We start from the raw sequence: 19,776 nt of genomic DNA on the forward strand, positions 1-19,776 counted from the left end.
TTCTCCCCAGCGTCAGTTATAACAGACCACTATTGTCATTGGGAACTAGAGTTCTCCCCAGCGTCAGTTATAACAGACCACTATTGTCATTGGGAACTAGAGTTCTCCCCAGCGTCAGTTATAACAGACCACTATTGTCATTGGGAACTAGAGTTCTCCCCAGCGTCAGTTATAACAGACCACTATTGTCATTGGGAACTAGAGTTCTCCCCAGCGTCAGTTATAACAGACCACTATTGTCATTGGGAACTAGAGTTCTCCCCAGCGTCAGTTATAACAGACCACTATTGTCATTGGGAACTAGAGTTCTCCCCAGCGTCAGTTATAACAGACCACTATTGTCATTGGGAACTAGAGTTCTCCCCAGCGTCAGTTATAACAGACCACTATTATCATTGGGAACTAGAGTTCTCCCCAGCGTCAGTTATAACAGACCACTATTATCATTGGGAACTACAGTTCTCCCCAGCGTCAGTTATAACAGACCACTATTGTCATTGGGAACTAGAGTTCTCCCCAGCGTCAGTTATAACAGACCACTATTGTCATTGGGAACTAGAGTTCTCCCCAGCGTCAGTTATAACAGACCACTATTATCATTGGGAACTAGAGTTCTCCCCAGCGTCAGTTATAACAGACCACTATTATCATTGGGAACTAGAGTTCTCCCCAGCGTCAGTTATAACAGACCACTATTGAACAACGGCCCATTTCCAAAGCTACAGGAGTTGGTTATTGACAGAAAGAAAAACACCAGTTTGCCCAGCTGATTGTCTTTGACACATGGATAGATAAAGACTCAGATGATTCTGATTTCCAGCTCTTTATACAACTCAGTAAATGGTCAGAGCAAACAAAAGTGCATGTCTGAAAAAGAAGTGGCTGGTGGAATGGGATCCCCCTCAACTTGAGTACCCCACGGCCCACACTCCAAAGTACCCCTTCTTCCCTCCCTAGGGACCCTCCATTGTCTGTTCTACCCAAACACCTCTGCATTATTGAATAGCCCCCCCCATCACAGTGGGCGTGACTGATCAAACATTTAAAAGCACTAGTCAGTGTGTGTATGTATGTGGCGGTGTGATTGTGTGTGTGTGCATGTGTGTGCGTGGTGTTTTGGGGAGGGGAAGAGGGTTGGTACTATCTGGACATTAAGGTATAAATATTTAACAACAGTCATTTGCTAAGTTAATGGAATACAAACAACAAAGCAATTTGGACTGTCAGAGATAGGAGATGGTAAGGAACCCCGAAGAACCTTAAAAAAAACTAAGGAACCCTGAAGAACCCTAAAAAACCCAAGGAATCCTGAAAAACCATAAGGAACCCTGAAGAACCTTAAGGAACCCTAAGGAAACCTGATTCCATACTGTTACACACTCACCTCTCCTCTGTGGAACCCAGGTTCTCAATCTCACTGGTCACTTCTGCTATCTCATTCTTCAGACGCTGGAAATTAGAGAGAGGAGGGGGTTAGGACCAAACACACAGAGCATTACACTCAGTCTGCTGTCTCATTCTTCAGACGCTGGAAATTAGAGAGAGGAGGGGGTTAGGACCAAACACACAGAGCATTACGCTCAGTCTGCTGTCTCATTCTTCAGACGCTGGAAATTAGAGAGAGGAGGGGGTTAGGACCAAACACACAGAGCATTACACTCAGTCTGCTGTCTCATTCTTCAGACACTGGAAATTAGAGAGAGGAGGGGGTTAGGACCAAACACACAGAGCATTACACTCAGTCTGCTGTCTCATTCTTCAGACACTGGAAATTAGAGAGAGGAGGGGGTTAGGACCAAACACACAGAGCATTACACTCAGTCTGCTGTCTCATTCTTCAGACGCTGGAAATTAGAGAGAGGAGGGGGTTAGGACCAAACACACAGAGCATTACACTCAGTCTGCTGTCTCATTCTTCAGACGCTGGAAATTAGAGAGAGGAGGGGGGGGTTAGGACCAAACACACAGAGCATTACACTCAGTCTGCTGTCTCATTCTTCAGACACTGGAAATTAGAGAGAGGAGGGGGTTAGGACCAAACACACAGAGCATTACACTCAGTCTGCTGTCTCATTCTTCAGACGCTGGAAATTAGAGAGAGGAGGGGGTTAGGACCAAACACACAGAGCATTACACTCAGTCTGCTGTCTCATTCTTCAGATGCTGGAAATTAGAGAGAGGAGGGGGTTAGGACCAAACACACAGAGCATTACACTCAGTCTGCTGTCCCAGGACAGATTGTGAGGTTCCAGAACATTCTATTTCTCCTCCAGACCCATCAGTGCCCAGTCTGTGCCCACTGCTGCCACCATGCAGTCTCCCCATAACCCTAACCAATACTGACACTAACCACTCTAATCTAATCTCAACCGGATGTGTACGTGCCCAGCAGCAGGTCTCTCTTTCTCCAAAACACTTTCTTCTTTACAAACCACATTAAAAGGGAGGAACATTGGTGAATGCCCTCCATACACATGGAGTAGGGAGCAGGACATCTGATTATTTTGGGGTTATGTTTGGGAGATTAATGGAGATATTGCCAATTCTGCCTTTTCTGACAGCTCTTCCGGAGAGGGAGGGTGGGATGGTGTAGGGCCAGACTGGCAGTCACCAGTCAGGGCCCCATACGAGGGTGAAACAGGGTGGAGACTAGAGGTCGACCGATTAATCGGAATGGCTGATTAATTAGGGCCGATTTCAAGTTTTCATAACAATCGGAAATCGGTATTTTTGGACACCGATTTGGCCGATATTTTTTTTTACACCTTTATTTAACTAGGCAAGTCAGTTAAGAACACATTCTTACTTTCAATGATGGCCTAGGAACTGTTACGCGAATGCAGTAAGAAGCCAAGGTAATTTGCTAGCTAGCATTAAAACTTATCTTATAAAAAACAATCAATCAATCAATCATAATCACTAGTTAACTACACATGGTTGATGATATTACTAGTTTATATAGCGTGTCCTGCGTTGCATATTATCGATGCGGTGCGCATTCGCAAAAAAGGACTGTCGTTGCTCCAACGTGTACCTAACCATAAACATCAATGTCTTTCTTAAAATCAATACACAAGTATATATGTTTAAACCTGCATATTTAGTTAATATTGCCTGCTAACATGAATTTCTTTTAACTAGGGAAATGGTGTCACTTCTCTTGCAACAGAGTCAGGTTATATGCAGCAGTTTGGGCCGCCTGGCTCGTTGCGAACTGTGTGAAGACTATTTCTTCCTAACAAAGACAGCCAACTTCGCCAAACGGGGGATGATTTAACAAAAGCGCATTTGCGAAAAAAGCACAATCGTTGCACGACTGTACCTAACCATAAACATCAATGCCTTTCTTAAAATCAATAAACAGAAGTATATATTATATTTTTTCACACATGGCACATATTGCACTTTTACTTTCTTCTCCAACACTGTGTTTTTGCATTATTTAAACCAAATTGAACATGTTTCATTATTTATTTGAGGCTAAATTGATTTTATTGATGTATTATATTAAGTTAAAATAAGTGTTCATTCAGTATTGTTGTAATTGTCACTATTACAAATACATTTTTTAATTTATTTTTTAATTCGTCCGATTAATCAGTATCGGCTTTTTTGATCCTCCAATAATCGGTATCGGCGTTGAAAAATCATAATCGGTCGACCTCTAGTGGAGACTGGAGGGGGAAACTACATCATGATGGCATGGGGACACACACAGCTAATAAAGAGAGGGTGTGATATCTCTCGTCCTCCTGTGTTGTCATCACAGCCAGCCAGGCCAGGGGATGCTAGAGTGTCACAAGGACCATGTTACTGAGAATGACCGGGGTCACCAGACACACCACAGAGGTCACCAGTGCTTTGCACTCTTGGTAAGACTAGCCTGGATAAATAAAGGTAAATGAAAGATGAGATACCATGGAGGCAACGTTACATTTTAGTGCAAGAAATACATGTATTAATTAACCTCCCTGCCTTGATATGAGCTTCATTGACTGACACAGTAGATGAAGGGTGGATGAAGGACTCTGCTGGTCTCATGGGAACTTAACTAACCCCATTCTGGCTGGGTGTGTGAGGAGTGACACCAAATGAAATGATCTAGTCATTTTACAGCTCTTAACGTTCTTCCAAGACCTGGGTTCAAATAGTATTTGTCTTTCAAATGCCTTGCTCAATCAAACACTCCTAGTATTTGAAAGAAAACAAATCCTATTTGACCCAGGTCTGACTTTTCTTGCCCTATTAATCTACTGTTAGTCCCCCTACTGCTCACACTCCCAGTCAACCACTAAATAGTACACATACAACTAGCTAGGCTCCATCTCAAGATAGTCAGGTTACTAAAGGGGATCCTGCACTTTGTCGGGGGAAATGCCACATTCTTCATGGGCCATACTATCTGGAGGATATATTCAGTGTCTTTGCAGTGAGGGGCATCTGGAGGATTAAGGCAGGGGTAGAGCTAACTGGCAAGTCAAGTCAATATTTCATCAAAAGGCAGAGGAGAGGACAGACAGAGCCTGCAGAGGGCCTGCTGGGTCAACAGAAAAAGGGTTGAGAAGCATCCTCCCTATACCCCCAAGACCTCCCCCCTACACCCCTAGACCTCCCCCCTACACCCCTAGACCTCCACCCTACACCCCTAGACCTCCCCCCTACACCCCTAGACCTCCACACCCCCAAGACCTCCACCCTTCCACCCCTCCAAAGCAGGGCTGCGTTCAGCAGGGCACAACGTTGTGGAACGCTCAGATAGAAATATTCTGATGTAGAAGAAACATGCCTCTCTGACTGGAGAATGTGGTATGTTTCACATGACAGGGATGGAGCACTGGGGGTGATGAATTAACAGGTTTGGAAGGGAGAGACAAATCCTACCAACAGACTTCTACTGTACTTTAGACAACTAAGGATCAGTGTGTGTCTGGAACACATTATGATACTGGAAGATGCTTTGATACTGATGTAACCCTCAATACATCTTAACACAACTCTCTCCTCCCCACACACACCTCTCTCCTCCTCCCCACACACACCTCTCTCCTCCTCTCCACACACACCTCTCTCCTCCTCTCCACACACACCTCTCTCCTCCTCTCCACACACCTCTCCCCTCCTCTCCCCACACCTCTCTCCTCCTCTCCACACACCTCTCTCCTCCTCTCCACACACCTCTCTCCTCCTCCCCACACCTCTCTCCTCCCCTCCACACACACACCTCTCTCCTCCTCTCCACACACCTCTCTCCTCCTCTCCACACACACCTCTCTCCTCCTCTCCACACACACCTCTCTACTCCTCCCCACACACACCTCTCTCCTCACACCTCTCTCCTCTCCACACACCTCTCTCCTCCTCTCCACACACACCTCTCTACTCCTCCCCACACACACCTCTCTCCTCCTCTCCACACACATCTCTCTCCTCCTCTCCACACACACCTCTCTCCTCCTCTCCACACACACCTCTCTCCTCCTCCCCACACACCTCTCTCCTCCTCTCTCCTCACACCTCTCTCCTCCTCTCCACACACCTCTCTCCTCCTCTCCACACACACCTCTCTCCTCCTCTCCACACACACACCTCTCTCCTCCCCACACACACACACCTCTCTCCTCCTCTCCACACACACCTCTCTCCTCCTCTCCACACACACCTCTCTCCTCCTCTCCACACACACCTCTCTCCTCCTCTCCACACACACCTCTCTCCTCCTCTCCACACACCTCTCTCCTCCTCTCCACACACCTCTCTCCTCCTCTCCACACACCTCTCTCCTCCTCTCCACACACCTCTCTCCTCCTCTCCACACACACCTCTCTCCTCCTCTCCACACACCTCTCTCCTCCTCTCCACACACCTCTCTCCTCCTCTCCACACACCTCTCTCCTCCTCTCCACACACCTCTCTCCTCCTCTCCACACACCTCTCTCCTCCTCTCCACACACACCTCTCTCCTCCTCTCCACACACACCTCTCTCCTCCTCTCCACACACACCTCTCTCCTCCTCTCCACACACACCTCTCTCCTCCTCTCCACACACACCTCTCTCCTCCTCTCCACACACCTCTCTCCTCCTCTCCACACACACCTCTCTCCTCCTCTCCACACACACCTCTCTCCTCCTCTCCACACACCTCTCTCCTCCTCTCCACACACCTCTCTCCTCCTCTCCACACACCTCTCTCCTCCTCTCCACACACCTCTCTCCTCCTCTCCACACACACCTCTCTCCTCCTCTCCACACACACCTCTCTCCTCCTCCCCACACACCTCTCTCCTCCTCTCCACACACACATCTCTCCTCCTCTACACACACACACCTCTCTCCTCCTCTCCACACACACCTCTCTCCTCCTCTCCACACACACCTCTCTCCTCCTCTCCACACACACCTCTCTCCTCCTCCTCCCCACACACACCTCTCTCCTCCTCTCCACACACCTCTCTCCTCCTCTCCACACACCTCTCTCCTCCTCTCCACACACCTCTCTCCTCCTCTCCACACACACCTCTCTCCTCCTCTCCACACACACCTCTCTCCTCCTCTCCACACACCTCTCTCCTCCTCCCCACACACCTCTCTCCTCCTCTCCACACACACATCTCTCCTCCTCTACACACACACACCTCTCTCCTCCTCTCCACACACACCTCTCTCCTCCTCTCCACACACACCTCTCTCCTCCTCTCCACACACACCTCTCTCCTCCTCCTCCCCACACACACATCTCTCCTCCTCTACACACACACACCTCTCTCCTCCTCTCCACACACACATCTCTCCTCCTCTCCACACACCTCTCTCCTCCTCTCCACACACACCTCTCTCCTCCTCCTCCCCACACACACCTCTCTCCTCCTCTACACACACACACCTCTCCTCCTCTACACACACACACCTCTCTCCTCCTCTCCACACACACCTCTCTCCTCCTCTCCACACACACCTCTCTCCTCCTCCCCACACACACCTCTCTCCTCCTCTCCACACACACCTCTCTACTCCTCCCCACACACACCTCTCTCCTCACACCTCTCTCCTCTCCACACACCTCTCTCCTCCTCTCCACACACACCTCTCTACTCCTCCCCACACACACCTCTCTCCTCCTCTCCACACACATCTCTCTCCTCCTCTCCACACACACCTCTCTCCTCCTCTCCACACACACCTCTCTCCTCCTCTCCACACACCTCTCTCCTCCTCTCTCCTCACACCTCTCTCCTCCTCTCCACACACCTCTCTCCTCCTCTCCACACACACCTCTCTCCTCCCCACACACACACCTCTCTCCTCCCCACACACACACACCTCTCTCCTCCTCTCCACACACACCTCTCTCCTCCTCTCCACACACACCTCTCTCCTCCTCTCCACACACACCTCTCTCCTCCTCTCCACACACCTCTCTCCTCCTCTCCACACACCTCTCTCCTCCTCTCCACACACCTCTCTCCTCCTCTCCACACACCTCTCTCCTCCTCTCCACACACACCTCTCTCCTCCTCTCCACACACCTCTCTCCTCCTCTCCACACACCTCTCTCCTCCTCTCCACACACCTCTCTCCTCCTCTCCACACACCTCTCTCCTCCTCTCCACACACCTCTCTCCTCCTCTCCACACACACCTCTCTCCTCCTCTCCACACACACCTCTCTCCTCCTCTCCACACACACCTCTCTCCTCCTCTCCACACACACCTCTCTCCTCCTCTCCACACACACCTCTCTCCTCCTCTCCACACACCTCTCTCCTCCTCTCCACACACACCTCTCTCCTCCTCTCCACACACACCTCTCTCCTCCTCTCCACACACACCTCTCTCCTCCTCTCCACACACCTCTCTCCTCCTCTCCACACACCTCTCTCCTCCTCTCCACACACCTCTCTCCTCCTCTCCACACACCTCTCTCCTCCTCTCCACACACCTCTCTCCTCCTCTCCACACACACCTCTCTCCTCCTCTCCACACACACCTCTCTCCTCCTCCCCACACACCTCTCTCCTCCTCTCCACACACACATCTCTCCTCCTCTACACACACACACCTCTCTCCTCCTCTCCACACACACCTCTCTCCTCTCCACACACACCTCTCTCCTCCTCTCCACACACACCTCTCTCCTCCTCCTCCCCACACACACCTCTCTCCTCCTCTCCACACACCTCTCTCCTCCTCTCCACACACCTCTCTCCTCCTCTCCACACACACCTCTCTCCTCCTCTCCACACACACCTCTCTCCTCCTCTCCACACACCTCTCTCCTCCTCCCCACACACCTCTCTCCTCCTCTCCACACACACATCTCTCCTCCTCTACACACACACACCTCTCTCCTCCTCTCCACACACACCTCTCTCCTCTCCACACACACCTCTCTCCTCCTCTCCACACACACCTCTCTCCTCCTCTACACACACACACCTCTCTCCTCCTCTCCACACACACCTCTCTCCTCTCCACACACACCTCTCTCCTCCTCTCCACACACACCTCTCTCCTCCTCCCCACACACACCTCTCTCCTCCTCTCCACACACCTCTCTCCTCCTCTCCACACACCTCTCTCCTCCTCTCCACACACCTCTCTCCTCCTCTCCACACACACCTCTCTCCTCCTCTCCACACACCTCTCTCCTCCTCTCCACACACCTCTCTCCTCCTCTCCACACACACCTCTCTCCTCCTCTCACACACACACCTCTCTCCTCCTCTCCACACACACCCTCTCCTCCTCTCCACACACACCTCTCTCCTCCTCTCCACACACACCTCTCTCCTCCTCCTCCCCACACACACATCTCTCCTCCTCTACACACACACACCTCTCTCCTCCTCTCCACACACACATCTCTCCTCCTCTCCACACACCTCTCTCCTCCTCTCCACACACACCTCTCTCCTCCTCCTCCCCACACACACCTCTCTCCTCCTCTCCACACACACCTCTCTCCTCCTCTCCACACACACCTCTCTCCTCCTCTCCACACACACCTCTCTCCTCCTCTCCACACACACCTCTCTCCTCCTCTCCACACACACCTCTCTCCTCCTCTCCACACACACCGTACCTGAATGTCTTCCATCAGCTCCTGCTTGCGTCGGCGGATGTTTTCCAGCTCATGCTGCTCCTCAGGGGTAAGGTCGTCTGGCACTGTGGGGACAGAGAGAGAGAGAGGTTAGGTTTGGGTTATCCCAAAATACTCACAGAACACCCCTTCCTGGGCCCTATCGTTCTCACTATAGCCTACCTGTTCCCTTAGGCAGGGTAATGAGACTAACCTATCAAAAAGAGATGAAGGCTCTGAGTCGGGTCTGGGAGCCTAGAGAGAAAGAACGAGGAGAAAGAGAGACAGAGAGAGAAGGAAATAACTAGAGGAGGGTGAGAGGTCTGTTTTGGAAGTAAGACAATCGATAACCGACAAAAACACTGAAAGCTAAGAAGAAGATATGGTTTCCTGCACATCCTGGCCTTAGCTTACATTAGAAGCCAGTCAGGGGGAGAACACTCCAAGAGAAAGACTTGAGGTTTCCCAGCAGTACAGAGCAGCCTGCAGGAAGCCTACTGTCCCACCGTGTTTACAAACACTCCAAGAGAAAGACTTGAGGTTTCCCAGCAGTACAGAGCAGCCTGCAGGAAGCCTACTGTCCCACTGTGTTTACAAACACTCCAAGAGAAAGACTTGAGGTTTCCCAGCAGTACAGAGCAGCCTGCAGGAAGCCTACTGTCCCACTGTGTTCACAAACACTCCAAGAACAGTCAAGTCCACAGCACATCACAGTGAAGCAATAAGACAGTGTTTCCCCAGATTCATTTACAAGTGGGTTGTAAAGGCCGTCCTACAACACCACCGAGGGCCCAAAATGAAATCAATTGAAGCCAAATGATTTTAGACAGGGGGGAACAAACCACGCCGCCTCACGTGTGACATCACATCCACCACCAACACCACAAAGGGCAACAAACAGGATGAAGTCAAAGGTTCTGTAATGGTCTGTGGCTCCTCCAGGTCACACTAGACATGCTCTATACTGCACTCTGGGGGATCATATCCTCTGGTATGTGTGTACCAGCTCAGTCCAAGTCAAATACAAGCCCAGGCCAGCAGTGCCAGGCCAGCAGTGCCAGGCCAACAGTGTCAGAGCAGCAGTGCCAGGCCAGCAGTGCCAGGTCAGCAGTGCCAGGCCAGCAGTGCCAGGCCAGCAGTGCCAGGCCAGCAGTGCCAGGCCAGCAGTGTCAGAGCAGCAGTGCCAGGCCAGCAGTGTCAGAGCAGCAGTGCCAGGCCAGCAGTGCCAGGTCAGCAGTGCCAGGCCAGCAGTGCCAGGTCAGCAGTGCCAGGCCAGCAGTGCCAGGCCAGCAGTGCCAGGCCAGCAGTGCCAGGCCAGCAGTGTCAGGCCAGCAGTGCCAGGCCAGCAGTGCCAGGCCAGCAGTGTCAGGCCAGCAGTGCCAGGCCAGCAGTGCCAGGCCAGCAGTGCCAGGTCAGCAGTGCCAGGCCAGCAGTGCCAGGCCAGCAGTAACAGGCCAGCAGTGTCAGAGCAGCAGTGCCAGGCCAGCAGTGTCAGAGCAGCAGTGCCAGGCCAGCAGTGCCAGGCCAGCAGTGCCAGGCCAGCAGTGTCAGAGCAGCAGTGCCAGGCCAGCAGTGCCAGGCCAGCAGTGCCAGGCCAGCAGTGTCAGGCCAGCAGTGTCAGAGCAGCAGTGCCAGGTCAGCAGTGCCAGGCCAGCAGTGCCAGGCCAGCAGTGCCAGGCCAGCAGTGCCAGGCCAGCAGTGCCAGGCCAGCAGTGTCAGAGCAGCAGTGCCAGGCCAGCAGTGCCAGGCCAGCAGTGCCAGGTCAGCAGTGTCAGGCCAGCAGTGCCAGGCCAGCAGTGCCAGGCCAGCAGTGCCAGGTCAGCAGTGCCAGGCCATCAGTGCCAGGCCAGCAGTAACAGGCCAGCAGTGTCAGAGCAGCAGTGCCAGGCCAGCAGTGTCAGAGCAGCAGTGCCAGGCCAGCAGTGCCAGGCCAGCAGTGCCAGGCCAGCAGTGTCAGAGCAGCAGTGCCAGGCCAGCAGTGCCAGGCCAGCAGTGCCAGGCCAGCAGTGTCAGGCCAGCAGTGTCAGGCCAGCAGTGCCAGGCCAGCAGTGCCAGGCCAGCAGTGCCAGGCCAGCAGTGCCAGGCCAGCAGTGCCAGGTCAGCAGTAGCGTGGCATATCTCAAAGCACTGTCACTGCCTGTACGGTTATTATTAGCTTCCCCCGGGCCAAGGACTGAGGGAGGAGCAAGCTGTCCTGAATGATTGGGCTGCTCTATGTGTGTGTGTGTGTGTGTGTGTGTGTGTGTGTGTGTGTGTGTGTGTGTGTGTGTGTGTGTGTGTGTGTGTGTGTGTGTGTGTGTGTGTGTGTGTGTGTGTGTGTGTGTGTGTGTGTGTGTGTGTGTCAGGGCCATTGAAAGTCAAGGAGAGAGTCATGCCTATACAGCACTAACCAAAGGTGACACCATTCACAACACAACAACAGGACCCTGTAACAGAGGAACCCATCTGAAACCCAGACACTGACTCAGCCCAGCTCAAATCATTTCATACATGTTGAGACAACAACACACTTTCCTCAACAATCCATCATCCATGTCTGAGTCTCTCAAACCCAATGGATCTACTTCCTGTTGAAACACAGACGATAAGGTGCTCCCTGTACCCGCGGCCTCTCTCTATGGGGGTGTGAACAGCACCCGCTGGTGACCCCTCTCCTGCATCAACACCCAGGAGATCATAAGCTGGAGGTTCATAGGTCAAAGATCACGGGCTGTGGTTGACCCCGGTGGGGCTCACTAGAAGACTAACAAGCCCAGGACCAGGGAGGGATTTAGACTCTCAAAGTATCCATGACAACCACCTGCTTTCTCGCTCTGTCTCTCTCTCTGTCTGTCTGTCTGTCACCTGCCAAGGCTAAGACATTGACCATGTCTGTTAGACACACAGCTAAATAAATACTAGAATGGCCTTTTATTTCTTTATGCAGGCAGTCAGAATCTCCTTGAGACGAAGTATGTATTTGATACCTGGCCTTACATACTGTACACACGCGGACACACACCACACACACACACCGCACACACACACACACTGCTGCTGCTGATAGGCCGGGTAGGAATCCTAATCCAATAGGGTAGATTTTACTTCATGGCGTGTTACATTTCATGGGCCTCATCTTCCATGGATTGTCCAAGTGAATGTCACGCTGAGTAAAGCCACAGCAGTGCTGTGTGCTTAACAGACACAACAGGAAATGAACTCCTCATCCTGACAGAGAGGTCATACTGGGTGGATGCATCTGGGGAAACAACATACACAACCACCCACTGCATTCCTGTCTTGACTGGTAGGGACAGTTAGAAGAACACCACAAGACCCAGAGAGAGAACGAATTAAAGAGAGAGAGAGATATAGAGAGAGATATAGAGAGAGATATAGAGACAGAGAGCGAGAGCGAGAGCGAGAGAGAGAGAGAGAGAGAGAGAGAGAGAGAGAGAGAGAGAGAGAGACAGAGAGAGACCAAGGCATCCCTTAACTATGGCCTTCCTCCTATAACACTATAGCTATCCTCTTCCCCAGACATTTCCATGGCAGGCTATTCAGGGCCGTAGCAGAAACACAGCCCTAGCTGCAGGTCAAACACTCTGCTTCACATCAGAAAACCACATGAGGGAGTAGTCCGTTCCTGTTGTGACATCAGTGCCATGTCACACTCACTTCCCTTCTCAGAATATAAGCAGGTGTCCCCAATGGCACCCTATAGCCTTTATAGTGCACTATAAAGACCTGTGCCCTACTGAAAAGTGGTGCACTATAAATGAAATACTCTGCCATCTGGGAAACACCCTAAGAGAGAGGGGGGGTTGGGAAAACCCTTCCACTTGAACTAATTGCTGAGAGGAACTGTGTCGGGATACTGGGGGAATATGGCCTGTGATTGCTGTTGTTTGACTGTCACTGATCAGGCCACTGGTATATAACGAACATTAAAGATTCCCCCTGCTGCCACAGTAGGGGAAGCAGCAGGGCTGTGTGTCTGCATGTGTGTGTGTGTGTGTGTGTGTGTGTGTGTGTGTGTGTGTGTGTGTGTGTGTGTGTGTGTGTGTGTGTGTGTGTGTGTGTGTGTGTGTCTGCGTGTGTCTGTGTGTGTGTGTGTCTGCGTGTGTGTGTGTGTGTGTGTTTGCGTGTGTGTGTGTGTGTGTGTGTCTGCGTGTGTCTGCGTGTGTGTGTGTGTGCGTGTGCGAGTGTGCGTGTGTGTCTGCGTGTGTGTGTGTCTGCGTGTGTGTGTGTGTGTGTGTGTGTGCGTGTGTGTGTGTGTGTGTGTGTGTGTGTGTGTGTGTGTGTGTGTGTGTGTGTGTGTGTGTGTCTGGAAACCAGTGTGAAGAAACAGTTTTACTGTCCTCCTGAAACAAAGCTCCCTAGAAAAGGGTTTCCTGTATCATGTCAGCCATATTGAGTAGGAGAACCCAGGTCCAATTGTTGTCTTGTTGTTTTGTCCCTTCTAGTGTTGCATGGTAAACCCACACTTCACTACTTTTCCATACTAGAACATGAAAAATGGTTCAGTATAATCATTTTTGTAACTTTAGGTACTACTGTCAAATGTGTCTCACGGATCAAGTCTGTCAGCGCAGCCAATGTCTCCCTCATGTCATGTTAGATCTCCACTCAGCCTGCATCATGTTAGATCTCCACTCAGCCTGGGAGTCTGGACTGCATCATGTTAGATCTCCACTCAGCCTGGGAGTCTGGACTGCATGCATCATGTTAGATCTCCACTCAGCCTGGGAGTCTGGACTGCATCATGTTAGATCTCCACTCAGCCTGTACTGGGAGTCTGGACTGCATCATGTTAGATCTCCACTCAGCCTGTACTGGGAGTCTGGACTGCATCATGTTAGATCTCCACTCAGCCTGTACTGGGAGTCTGGGCTGCATCATGTTAGATCTCCACTCAGCCTGGGAGTCTGGACTGCATCATGTTAGATCTCCACTCAGCCTGGGAGTCTGGACTGCATCATGTTAGATCTCCACTCAGCCTGTACTGGGAGTCTGGGCTGCATCATGTTAGATCTCCACTCAGCCTGGGAGTCTGGACTGCATCATGTTAGATCTCCACTCAGCCTGGGAGTCTGGACTGCATCATGTTAGATCTCCACTCAGCCTGGGAGTCTGGACTGCATCATGTTAGATCTCCACTCAGCCTGTACTGGGAGTCTGGGCTGCATCATGTTAGATCTCCACTCAGCCTGTACTGGGAGTCTGGACTGCATCATGTTAGATCTCCACTCAGCCTGTACTGGGAGTCTGGGCTGCATCATGTTAGATCTCCACTCAGCCTGGGAGTCTGGGCTGCATCATGTTAGATCTCCACTCAGCCTGGGAGTCTGGGCTGCATCATGTTAGATCTCCACTCAGCCTGTACTGGGAGTCTGGACTGCATCATGTTAGATCTCCACTCAGCCTGTACTGGGAGTCTGGACTGCATCATGTTAGATCTCTACTCAGCCTGTACTGGGAGTCTGGGCTGCATCATGTTAGATCTCTACTCAGCCTGTACTGGGAGTCTGGGCTGCATCATGTTAGATCTCCACTCAGCCTGTACTGGGAGTCTGGACTGCATCATGTTAGATCTCCACTCAGTCTGTACTGGGAGTCTGGGCTGCATCATGTTAGATCTCTACTCAACCTGTACTGGGAGTCTGGACTGCATCATATTAGATCTCTACTCAGCCTGTACTGGGAGTCTGGGCTGCATCATGTTATCTCTCCACTTAGCCTGTACTGGGAGTCTGGGCTGCATCATGTTAGCTCTCCACTCAGCCTGGGAGTCTGGGCTGCATCATGTTAGATCTCCACTCAGCCTGTACTGGGAGTCTGGACTGCATCATGTTAGATCTCCACTCAGCCTGTACTGGGAGTCTGGACTGCATCATGTTAGATCTCCACTCAGCCTGTACTGGGAGTCTGGGCTGCATCATGTTAGATCTCCACTCAGCCTGTACTGGGAGTCTGGGCTGCATCATGTTAGATCTCCACTCAGCCTGGGAGTCTGGACTGCATCATGTTAGATCTCCACTCAGCCTGGGAGTCTGGACTGCATCATGTTAGATCTCCACTCAGCCTGTACTGGGAGTCTGGGCTGCATCATGTTAGATCTCCACTCAGCCTGGGAGTCTGGACTGCATCATGTTAGATCTCCACTCAGCCTGGGAGTCTGGACTGCATCATGTTAGATCTCCACTCAGCCTGTACTGGGAGTCTGGGCTGCATCATGTTAGATCTCCACTCAGCCTGGGAGTCTGGACTGCATCATGTTAGATCTCCACTCAGCCTGGGAGTCTGGACTGCATCATGTTAGATCTCCACTCAGCCTGGGAGTCTGGACTGCATCATGTTATCTCTCCACTTAGCCTGTACTGGGAGTCTGGGCTGCATCATGTTAGCTCTCCACTCAGCCTGTACTGGGAGTCTGGGCTGCATCATGTTAGATCTCCACTTAGCCTGCACTGAGAGTCTGGGCTGCATCATGTTAGATCTCCACTCAGCCTGGGAGTCTGGGCTGCATCATGTTAGATCTCCACTCAGCCTGTACTGGGAGTCTGGACTGCATCATGTTAGATCTCCACTCAGCCTGTACTGGGAGTCTGGACTGCATCATGTTAGATCTCCACTCAGCCTGTACTGGGAGTCTGGGCTGCATCATGTTAGATCTCCACTCAGCCTGTACTGGGAGTCTGGGCTGCATCATGTTAGATCTCCACTCAGCCTGGGAGTCTGGACTGCATCATGTTAGATCTCCACTCAGCCTGGGAGTCTGGACTGCATCATGTTAGATCTCCACTCAGCCTGTACTGGGAGTCTGGGCTGCATCATGTTAGATCTCCACTCAGCCTGTACTGGGAGTCTGGGCTGCATCATGTTAGATCTCCACTCAGCCTGGGAGTCTGGGCTGCATCATGTTAGATCTCCACTCAGCCTGTACTGGGAGTCTGGACTGCATCATGTTAGATCTCCACTCAGCCTGTACTGGGAGTCTGGACTGCATCATGTTAGATCTCCACTCAGCCTGTACTGGGAGTCTGGGCTGCATCATGTTAGATCTCCACTCAGCCTGTACTGGGAGTCTGGGCTGCATCATGTTAGATCTCCACTCAGCCTGGGAGTCTGGGCTGCATCATGTCAGATCTCCACTCAGCCTGGGAATCTGGACTGCATCATGTTAGATCTCCACTCAGCCTGTACTGGGAGTCTGGACTGCATCATGTTAGATCTCCACTCAGCCTGTACTGGGAGTCTGGGCTGCATCATGTTAGATCTCCACTCAGCCTGTACTGGGAGTCTGGGCTGCATCATGTCAGATCTCCACTCAGCCTGGGAGTCTGGACTTCATCATGTTAGATCTCCACTCAGCCTGTACTGGGAGTCTGGGCTGCATCATGTTAGATCTCCACTCAGCCTGTACTGGGAGTCTGGACTGCATCATGTCAGATCTCCACTCAGCCTGTACTGGGAGTCTGGACTGCATCATGTTAGATCTCCACTCAGACTGGGAGTCTGGACTGCATCATGTTAGATCTCCACTCAGCCTGTACTGGGAGTCTGGGCTGCATCATGTTAGATCTCCACTCAGCCTGGGAGTCTGGGCTGCATCATGTTAGATCTCCACTCAGCCTGTACTGGGAGTCTGGGCTGCATCATGTTAGATCTCCACTCATCAACATTTTGAAACCAGTGAACGAGCCAATCTCAGTCTCACAGTAGCCAACCAGAGGGAGAGGCCTGACAGAGCGAGTGTGTGAAATGTGTGTGTCTGCGTGGGATGAGGGAGACACACCGCCCACATCCTGTTTTCTAGGGCCTAGTACTGCCTGGAAGCAGTCCATCCAGGGGAATCACACACAGCTCAGGCTTACTGTTCCCCCTGCTATGCTTGGCGCTGTGTCAGCACTCTCACAACCCATTATGTTTCCTCTGAAACGCTCCATAATAAAACAGTAACACTATCTACCAGGTAGAACAGCCAGTAGAAACTAACTCTGTTGACTGGATATTTTCAGTCCAAATAACTTGGTCACAGCAACATCAGGGGCCTCTGGGTGGCTCACAGGAAGGTAGGGAGATAAACAGTGTCCAGCCGAAGAAAACTGTGCTGGCTCAGACATCAGATGTCTCTTTCACACTTTAGGGTCAACCCAAACCGTACTGTGCTGGCTCAGACATCAGATGTCTCTTTCACACTTTAGGGCCAACCCAAACCGTACTGTGCTGCTCAGACATCAGATGTCTCTTTCACACTTTAGGGCCAACCCAAACCGTACTGTGCTGGCTCAGACATCAGATGTCTCTTTCACACTTTAGGGCCAACCCAAACCTTACTGTGCTGGCTCAGATCTTTCCACATTTTCTTTTTCATACCGGTTCCAGCAACTATGGTGGCTGGTGGACACATAAACCTACAGGACGGTACCTCTCCAGGAACAGGGTTGGAGTTAAACCCTACAGGACGGTAACTCTTCAGGAACAGGGTTGGAGTTAAAACCTACAGGACGGTATCTCTCCAGGAACAGGGTTGGAGTTAAACCCTACAGGACGGTATCTCTCCAGGAACAGGGTTGGAGTTAAAACCTACAGGACGGTAGCTCTCCAGGAACAGGGTTGGAGTTAAACCTACTATAGACAATCCAGAGAATGACAAAGGGCCTCTAAAGAGAGGTCAGATGTCTGGTGCTGGTCCACACTAATCTGGGGTTTGACCTGCCACAGCTAGCGGCTGGGCCTCAGCTCTCATCCTCACTGAGCCTAAATGAACTCTGACTTAGAACTGACCCATTTACGTGGCTCGTTGTTTCATTTCCCAATAGATTTTGTGTCCAGTCAGACAGAGTTTTAGCTGCTATGTTGGGGAGCAGTTTGGTAAATGAGTCTGCGGTGTTATATGTAACGTACACAAACCTCAGTATTTCACAACTTCCTGCATGTGCAACACTCTGGACCACAACCCAGTTCATCTCTCTCTCCCCCTCTCAGATTGCCATCTTGGAAGGAGAGACACCAAACAACTGGTTTCCAGATCACTGGAGAATCTCCTCAGGAAGTCAGGAAATTAAAAGTCCAAAGGACGGCTCAGAGGAAATCTCTCTCTCCCCTGATCTGATTTGACCTAGTTTGGAGGTTGAGCTCAAAAACGTGACGGCCAAAATAAGCCGCTGTGTTCGTTCAGTCCCAGGTCCCTCTCACTACATAGGACACATTCCTGGGGCAGTGGCGCTCTCTGGGGTCTTGTTGGACAGAAATCGTATGTACCCTGATACCACTGCCTGTACCCACCTAGAGGGGTACGGAGTGGGTAGTACACCCCAACCCAACCCAGATGAGCACAGTCTCTCTCTCTCAGCACCACAACACCTGTCTAATGCTCTGATAGGCTTTACTGTAACCCTATCAGACACATGGAAACTCCACTGATTGTGTTCCCTACAAGAGGGCAACAGCTGTGTGCTGACTGGGTGAATACTGGGTGTAGCCTAACATAGTTATGAAAAAGACATGTGAATATAGCAAATACTGTACTATTGTGTGTGTAGTGAGGATGTGTAGTAATCAGTCAGTGTGTAGTGAGGATGTGTAGTAATGTGTGGTAATCAGTCAGTGTGTGTGTAGTGAGGATGTGTAGTAATGTGTAGTAATCAGTCAGTGTGTAGTGAGGATGTATAGTAATGTGTGGTAATCAGTCAGTGTGTGTGTAGTGAGGATGTGTAGTACTGTGTAGTAATCAGTGTGTGTGTAGTGAGGATGTGTAGTAATCAGTCAGTGTGTAGTGAGGATGTGTAGTAATGTGTGGTAATCAGTCAGTGTGTGTGTAGTGAGGATGTGTAGTAATCAGTCAGTGTGTAGTGAGGGTGTGTAGTAATGTGTAGTAATCAGTCAGTGTTTAGTGAGGATGTGTAGTAATGTGTGGTAATCAGTCAGTGTGTGTGTAGTGAGGATGTGTAGTAATGTGTAGTAATCAGTCAGTGTGTAGTGAGGATGTGTAGTAATGTGTGGTAATCAGTCAGTGTGTGTGTAGTGAGGATGTGTAGTACTGTGTAGTAATCAGTGTGTGTGTAGTGAGGATGTGTAGTAATCAGTCAGTGTGTAGTGAGGATGTGTAGTAATGTGTGGTAATCAGTCAGTGTGTGTGTAGTGAGGATGTGTAGTAATGTGTGGTAATCAGTCAGTGTGTGTGTAGTGAGGATGTGTAGTAATCAGTCAGTGTGTAGTGAGGATGTGTAGTAATGTGTAGTAATCAGTCAGTGTGTAGTGAGGATGTGTAGTAATGTGTGGTAATCAGTCAGTGTGTGTGTAGTGAGGATGTGTAGTAATCAGTCAGTGTGTAGTGAGGGTGTGTAGTAATGTGTAGTAATCAGTCAGTGTTTAGTGAGGATGTGTAGTAATGTGTAGTAATCAGTCAGTGTTTAGTGAGGATGTGTAGTAATGTGTAGTAATCAGTCAGTGTGTAGTGAGGATGTGTAGTAATGTGTGGTAATCAGTCAGTGTGTAGTGAGGATGTGTAGTAATGTGTGGTAATCAGTCAGTGTGTGTGTAGTGAGGATGTGTAGTAATCAGTCAGTGTGTGTGTAGTGAGGATGTGTAGTAATCAGTCAGTGTGTGTGTAGTGAGGATGTGTAGTAATGTGTAGTAATCAGTCAGTGTTTAGTGAGGATGTGTAGTAATGTGTAGTAATCAGTCAGTGTTTAGTGAGGATGTGTAGTAATGT

At 50.7% G+C, this 19,776-nt stretch overlaps 1 protein-coding gene across 4 annotated transcripts in view; it reads right to left on the reverse strand.

Moving 5' to 3' along the window:
• The window catches only part of cyth1a (cytohesin 1a), a 116,689-nt gene that overhangs the window by 31,022 nt on the left and 65,891 nt on the right, over positions 1-19,776 (reverse strand). For all 4 annotated transcript variants that reach the window (XM_071394127.1, XM_071394113.1, XM_071394121.1 and 1 more), the window contains exons 2-3: positions 9,081-9,163; positions 1,385-1,449 (exon numbers count right to left, since the gene is read on the reverse strand). In XM_071394127.1, coding sequence (XP_071250228.1) covers positions 1,385-1,449; positions 9,081-9,163 — 148 coding nt within the window. The remainder of the gene's footprint in view (positions 1-1,384; positions 1,450-9,080; positions 9,164-19,776) is intronic.

This window comes from Salvelinus alpinus, chromosome 1 (assembly GCF_045679555.1).
Source record: "Salvelinus alpinus chromosome 1, SLU_Salpinus.1, whole genome shotgun sequence".
NCBI classification, from domain to species: Eukaryota; Metazoa; Chordata; class Actinopteri; order Salmoniformes; family Salmonidae; genus Salvelinus; species Salvelinus alpinus.